We start from the raw sequence: 8010 nt of genomic DNA on the forward strand, positions 1-8010 counted from the left end.
TTAAGCCAAACATAAGAAGCGGGGTTTAAAAAATACATTACCGGATGTACTAGCATTGGATTATTTTATTTATTCTAGGTGCGATGCGTCGTCGCATGCCTCGGGGTTTGGATCAATTCTATTCCAGCAAACATTTAAAGAACGCAGCACTGTGAAGTCCTACTATGAGAAATCAACGAAAAAAAGACGTGCAAAAAAGGGGGATTTTTTAAAAATTGAATTTATTTTAATTAAGCTGTTTTATTATCACAGAACTTTAATACTTTTGGATATACATTATGTAGCATACAATAACCCACTCTGTACTGTATGAAGTTTAGTCCAATCAATGGACAGTCACGTGATGAATGTGTAGTCCGTGTACTGAATATAGGACAGTAACAAATTTCAATATCGCAAGGACATACCCTAGTTGAAATTAAAAGTTCAAGGTATTAATTGTTTCTGCATACTTTGTAGTTTCTGAAAAGTACTGCTGCTTTGAATAGAATTCGCGTTTTAATAGTTAACATTTAAAGTAAATAGGCCAATGTCGAAATATGTTTTACTTTTACCAAACATTTTGTGTACTTATACAATCACGACCTCGATTTAAAGAAAGCAGCAGCACTTTTCAAGTTAAGGAAAATATCCTTTATCTATATTCCAAAAAATGGTTCAGATCTATGCAGTGTATGCCCTTGCGAAAGTACGATTTTATTAGGCATCTCGATGTAAAATATACTTAACCTGTACCTAAAAACACAGGCGCGGATCCAGTTATTTTTTCCAGGGGGGGTCCACCCCAGTCAGAAAAAAAAATCCAATCCCAGAAATTCCCCCCCAGTCAGAAAAAAAAATCCAATCCCAGAAATTTTTTGACAAGCAAAAAAAAAAAAAAATAAAAAAAATAAACTCGCCCAATCGTCAAAAACCTATTTCGTGGTGGGGGGGGGGGGGTAGTGGTGGGTTCTATTTCCGCAAATGTTTCACTATTCATACCCATTTCACACATATTCCCGTTTACCAGAGGGGGTCAGCGTTTTCCAAAGGGGGGGGGGGTCCATGGTAACTTTTTTCTTGTTTTAGTATATACATTTTTTAACCTGCTAAATTCCAGGGGGGGTCCTGACCCCCCGACCCCCCCTCTAGATCCGCGCATGAAACACAACATAATTAATAAAATACATTCTTTTGGTAGTTAATTAATAATCGCACTAAACAAAGGATATATAGAGGATATTCAATGTTTTGTAGTTGACTATGGAATTTATTTCACGAGTGGGACAGGATTTTTGATATTTTCACGAGTGCGAAGCACGAGTGAAAATGTCAAAAAATCCTGTCTCACGAGTGAAATAAATTCCATAGTCAACTACAAAACATTGAATTTTCTGTTTATTACATTTTTTAAAAAAAATTCTTTGATTTTTCCTTTGCCTCTGTGTTTTGTATAATACAGGTCATATGCTGGTGACGTCATAGTTGAGCGGTTGAGACGTCATAGCTAAGTGAGGTAAAAACACTGTAAACATGGATTTAGCAACATATTTTTGGTAATTTTGACAGTATTATTCGCTGTCAGAATGGTTTATTTATTTCCATCTATCTTATATTAGGTTAAGGAAGATTTTTTTCGGCAATCTTCGTTATGGAAAATATCGAGAGTTTTCCCGCACTTCTGATATTCGTCACACTGTGACAGGATATCATTTTGATATCCTTTCACACTGTGACAGGATATCATTTTTATTCAGTGAATAAATTACAGTATTTCACGGGTAAAAATATAATAAACTTTAATATTAATCGACTATTTAAAACCTGTAAATAATATTCTGTTTAATAATAAAACGCATTTTTCATTGTTAAAAAATTCCTCAATCTGCCTCTCACAGCACATGAAATACGTCATTTTTACCAATATGACGTCATGTTTACAAGTTCATCGCGATCAGTACTTTATAGCCAGCTACGTGGGATTTAACTAACAACTTTTTTAAATGCATTGATAAGTTATATTGTTTATTATGCTAATATAGTTAAATTTTGCGAATTATTTCATTTTTAGGTATTATGAGAAATACATAAAAGTCATATTTTTGTGTGACGTCACAGTAAACTTTTCCCGTATAAATTAAGCCCCGCCCCCTTTTTCAAGCCTTAACAATGCTGCGAATATATTGATTTTTAAAAAGAAAAAAGGAGGGGGAGGGCACATCAATTTTGATTTCTTTTTACTGTCAAACTGAATATACAAACAGGAATGGAAATTTACAACTGTGCTTCGACTAAAGTGTATGTAAAAGCTTTAAAACTTAATTGAATACATCTTAATCCTAGTATCCCATACATCTGTTCCCATACAACAAATAGTTCTTTCCTTGTTCAATATGAAAAACGCAGGCCTTGGCATATCTTCAATCAGACGTAGAAGAACCCCATTGCTGGATATTATGTGAATGTTGTTACTATTTGTCCCTGCCACATATATGACATCATCACAGTCAATATGAAGACCATAGGGATGTCTTAATTTCTCATGACTGTATGTCCAGACAATGTTACCTTCATCTGATATTGCAGCTACTGACTGTTTTCCCTTATATGCACTGAAAACTATTTGACCGTTTTTTGCCAAAGCAACATAATGGACACCGTTTGTTGTTGGATAATTTTTCAAAATATTTCCCTCTGTATCCATTTTAATAATTGATGTGTTACATGCTATATATAGGAACTGTTTCCAAAATGAGATCCCATAACAAGCAGTACCAACGTTGATTGTACGCTTCATTCGAAAATTCTCAGCTGAGAGAACCGATATCATACGACTCGAAATGCCTGATGCAAAATAAAAATCTCCATTTTGCTTTATATCAAAGCTACCATGTCCAAGCATAATCTCTTTTTCAAAATTCCAAATGTCGTTTTTGGCAGAGTACCTCCTTATCGTTTTTGTGTTCCAGTCAGGGAATATCATATCCGTGTTAGAAAGAAAAACCACACTACGAATGCTGCTACCTGGTAATTGCCACTCTTGATACAACTCAAATTTGAAGGTTTTATTGTCAACCATATGTGATAAACTCTCTCTTTTTTCATTGATTTCAGTGTTTCCAATTTTTAAGAGATTTGCAACTGCTTTAAAATCAAGCTCTAAATTGGATTGCAATTTGAACTCAATTTTCTCTACTTTTTTATTCTTGATGTAGTCCAATGTTTTCTTGGTTTTGAGGAATTCCATCAGAAAACTGACACCTTGTAAACCTGTAGCTTTCTCTATATCTTTTTGACATAGTTCCACGAAGTGAATTCTTTCACCAACTGTTTCTATATTCTTTGTCAGTTTTTCCTTGCATTGTTTTATTTGTGTTGACATTTTGTCTAAAAACTCATTTTCTTGTTTTTCAAGATTCTGAATAATTTCTTCTTTCACACGATGTACCTCACTTTTTATAGCATCTGCCTCATCTTCTATTTCTGTGATGTTTTGTTCTTCTTTACATTTTGTATCTGAAAGTTTTTGGCCAAATTTTTTGATGTCCTTTGATAATTCCTCTATTTGTCCACTGTTTCTGACGTTTTCTGCCTTTTGTTCAATGGTTTCTACGCTTTCACATTTTCTATGTTCGGTGCTGCAGCACATTGCACAGCATGGTTCCTCATGATCATTGCAAAACAACTCTATCGGTCGATCCTTGTGTTTTTCGCAATAGATGTTTGAAGAAATTTTTGACAACTCAGGCACACATTTCATCTCGTCAAGACGGCAGATCTTGTGATCCCGAGATGTACGATTTTTTCGGTGATCCTTTGCACACATATCACAAAGTGCTTCACAGCAAAACAAACAATAGTTATCTGCCCCTTCTGATTCATTATCTCGTTGACAGGCTTCACATACTTTGAGAGAAATATCCCCGTCTGATCTATTGGTTGGAAAATGCTGACTCCAGTCTTTAAAATTTAAACAGAAACTAGGAGCAGGCACAAACTCTCGACAGACAGGACATTGAAATCCTAATGGGTCTTCCTTTGATTGACAGGTAGATACAATATGGGAAGAAACACAGTCGTGACAAAATACATGCGAACATGGCAAGACACGCGGCGTTTTAAACTGCTCAAAACATATTGGACATTTAGAAATGTCCACGTTACCCACGCCTTTCTCTTCCGTTATGGAACACGCCATCAATATTTAGCATTACGTATCATTTGCATTCTTTGAATTTAAAACGAAAGTCACGAATGAAAATTTACGGAATGCCGATCCCGAAATGGAATATATTTTTTCAGCACGATCAGAGATTCTAAAAATCTTTCTTTAGAACTAATACCACCTTCAAGTTTTAATAAAGGTTTGAGTATTTAATACAGAAAGTCTTAACTTTAAAATTTTGTTAATTAAAGAAAATAAAATTTTAGGAAGTTTGACCAGTTTTAAAATAATGTTTGTTTGCCAAAATTTGCCTTGGAAGGTGCATGTAGGTGGAAATTTTTTCACAGGAAATCAATGCTGAATTTTCAAAATGTATTTTCCGGATTGCATAAATATATCATTGTTTCTTTGAGAATAAAAAAAAGTTTTGAGTCGGCAAATTTGCCAGTCGGTCGGGAGAGGGTAACCACACAATATTTTAAAGATGACTCAATTTTTTCCGTTTTTGACTTTACCACGGAGTAAATTACTTATATATGAGATATTTGTATTTACTTTAAGATCTTGCTTTAAAAACCGATTTTTCTCGAATTAACTTCATTTAAAGCAATATGAGCTGCAATTTGAAAAAAATTATTTTGCTATTAAAATGTGTTATTATGTTAGATTTGTATGTAACTTTAACCATTATGATCAATATATAAGACAAATATAGCAGAAGAACGACTTCTCTCTCTCTCTCTCTCTCTCTATATATATATATATATATATATATATATATATATATATATATATATATATATATATATATATATATATATATATATATATACACAATCCAATATGCATTGTTATTTCGAAATCATTATTGTACAGGACGACAATAATGTAATTTTGATTCAATCGAAGCTTATTGATAGTTCTTCCATCTCAAATATGAACAATCTATATATAGAAGCTTATTAATGTTATTTTATTCTGTCATTGAAATAATTTTTTACAATTTTGCAACATAAAATTCCAACATCAAAGTTGCGGCTAATATTGATATTGCTTAACATGAAAAATAATTCTTATTCATCATTTCTTCTTTGCTTCTATGATGTAGGTTGTAGAAAACTTAGAATTATTAATAAGAAAAAAAAAATAGATGAAAGTTTCCAATTTTTAACGTTCAGACTATATGAGAAGTTGATATGATCTTCACAAAGAAGAGTAAGGTAAAGTTTGCTTAAAAAATAACCGGTACGTTTGAATCTAATATACGAGAATGATTTAGTGATAATACAACATGTAAGATGCATTTCAATATGTGTGATATAAATTAAGTGTTTTCAAATGAATTGAGAATTTCTTGTAATACTTTAGTAACTATACCTCTATAATTCTTTTCGACGTGGTTCCGCCACGTGTATTTTATCGTCAAATGTCTGTATGGTTTTTTTTTTGTCAGATTTTGTCTAAAGACTTATTTTTCTAATTTTTCAAGATTCTGAATAATTTACTTTTTCACTCTTTGTATCTCACCTGTTATAGAGCTTGCCTCGACTTCTATTTCTGTGTGGTTTTTCTTCTTCTTTGCATTTTGTCTGAGAAAGTTTTGTTCAAATTCTTTGGTGTCATTTAATACTGTAAAGAACTTTTTTAACCGCGGAAACAGTTTTCGCGTAATTACAAGTGACAATGTTCTCGCAAAAATTTCATAGGTGCAATCAATGTATCGACCTAAAGATTTAATAGAGGAAAAACAACAATTCGTGAAAATTTTTTATTCGCTTATAAAGATTAATGACTATCTCGCGAAAATCAGGTGTCATGAAGTAAGTCCCCTAGAAGTCCCCTGCTTCTGACCTTCTCGATTTTTTTTTAATTGCTTCCATGCTTTCACATTTTCTATGTTCTGTGCTGCGGCACATTGCACAATACGGTTCTTCAAAGCCATCGAAAAACAGCTCTTACGGTCGATCTTTGTACATGTGTTTTTCCCAATGGATGTTTTGGGATATTTTTGTAAATTTAGGTACATATTCTGTCTCAACAAGACGATAAATCTTGTGGTCTCGAGATGCACGATTTTTAAAGGTGATTCTTGGTGGTACCATTATCTCAAAATGCTTCACAACAAGACATCGTCTCATTTTCTCGTTTACAGGCTATGTAGCAACCTCTAATGATAAAACGCCGCTTAATGATAGAAATAGCATTAAGCGTTGCAATTGCAACGCTTAATGCCATAAATTATTGCATTAATAGCTGACATCATCAACCGCTAATGCTAAATCGCCGCTGAATGATAGAATTATATCATTAAGCGTCACAAATGCAGTGCAACATCGACGCTTAATGAAACAAGCAAATATCGACATATTCGACGCTTAATGACACACACTAGTGTATCATTAAGCGTTGCAGTTGCAACCCTTAATGATATAAAATTTAGAAATCGCTTGTTATATCTAAGAGAAACACACATCCACCTTTCCTGAACAATGAAATATCACTTGTCAAAATATTTATATATACCCTTGCGCTATATAAATGGTTATTATTGAAGTTTTACTGTGTTTTCTATCTAGTCAAGGGAACGTCGTTAAGCCCCGGGTGTTTAAGAGACAGAAAGTCAGATAGTTAGAAGAAAGAGATACAAACAAACGAAAATACAGAAGCAAACAAGCAATTCAATTCCTTTTAATTTGATACAATGATTTTAATACTCATCCTAAAATATATAGAATATATTTAAATATTCCAAACTTTGTATTTTAGATTTGATACAGCTTAACACATGTCACTGTTAACGTTTCAGATATACGTATCGAGAAATAAATTTATAATTTTCACTTTCATTGTATTTTAATCTGCTTCGTTTCTCCAAATTTCCATAAAGAGAGACATCAATATTGACAATTTATGTTTAAGTATATAAAACACAAAGAATACAAATGAATGCAATACATTGAAAAATATATTATTTTGAGAAAAGGTTCATTCATCTTTTATTTGTTATCAGTTTACTTGAAAACATTACTGTGGCATGATTATTTTAGAATCAATTTTGAGAACTAGTACATGTATACAATTATCAAATTATGAAAAACATTTCGAATGAAGTTGATGAAGCTGATGTTTTTTTTTTCAATTCTAAATGACGCATACTTCATTTTGTAGTATATTTGCCTGTTTGTCTGTCCACCTGTCTGTAAACAATTTTTCAAAATGCTACTCCTCCTGCAGTTTTGGTCTGATTTCAATTTAACTTGGCACACAGAAGACTACACTAAGATACTTAATTTCTGCATCGGTTTTTGATTTGTTCCTTAGTTACTAAAGATAGAAATAATATAATAAAATGCTACTTATCCAACATTTTTTGTCTGATTTCAAAATAACTTAGCTCACATGTAGACTACACTTAAAGATATCGGTTTTTGATTTCGATCAACAGTGTTGCCGTGGTTACTAAAATAGAAATTTCTGTGAAATTCATTCAAAATGCTACTCCTCCTACAGTTTTAGTCAGATTATGATATAATTTGGCATGCAAGTAGACTATATTGGCATACACTTTTATCAGTTTCGTGTTTTTGAGTTTGTTGATTGATGTTGCCATGGTAACTAAAATTGAAAATTCTGTATAATTTTTATTGAAAGCTATTACTACAGTTGTAGTTTTATTGCAATCTTGCCACAAAAATAGATATAATTAAAGGCAGTCATTCTAATTATTGCTTTTATAAAGCCTTAAGCCCCAATTGCTACTTTTTTCTTCCTTTATTATAGGTAAGTACAGACGAGTAGAGCTACAGTCTCGACAGAGATATATTTTTTTCTTTCGATATATATAAGACTAAGTTTACATCTGACTA

The 8010-nt window shown here is 32.4% G+C and overlaps 1 protein-coding gene across 1 annotated transcript; it reads right to left on the reverse strand.

The window, feature by feature from the left end:
• Window positions 1–2174: 2174 nt before the first annotated feature.
• LOC134253436 (probable E3 ubiquitin-protein ligase MID2) lies at window positions 2175–4180 on the reverse strand. The gene has a single exon (XM_062735957.1). The coding sequence runs from the start codon at window positions 4175–4177 to the stop codon at window positions 2291–2293; it is 1887 nt and encodes a 628-aa protein (XP_062591941.1). The 5' UTR covers window positions 4178–4180; the 3' UTR covers window positions 2175–2290.
• Between the last annotated feature and the right edge of the window lie 3830 nt (window positions 4181–8010).

This window comes from Saccostrea cucullata, unplaced genomic scaffold (assembly GCF_032062105.1).
Source record: "Saccostrea cucullata isolate Sc308-1 unplaced genomic scaffold, CSIRO_AGI_Scuc_v1 ctg3061, whole genome shotgun sequence".
In the NCBI taxonomy this organism is placed as follows: Eukaryota; Metazoa; Mollusca; class Bivalvia; order Ostreida; family Ostreidae; genus Saccostrea; species Saccostrea cuccullata.

Excerpts from the sequence above, each read along its gene's own strand:
- LOC134253436 (XM_062735957.1), bottom strand. The coding sequence starts at position 4,177 with ATGGCGTGTTCCATAACGGAAGAGAAAGGCGTGGGTAACGTGGACATT.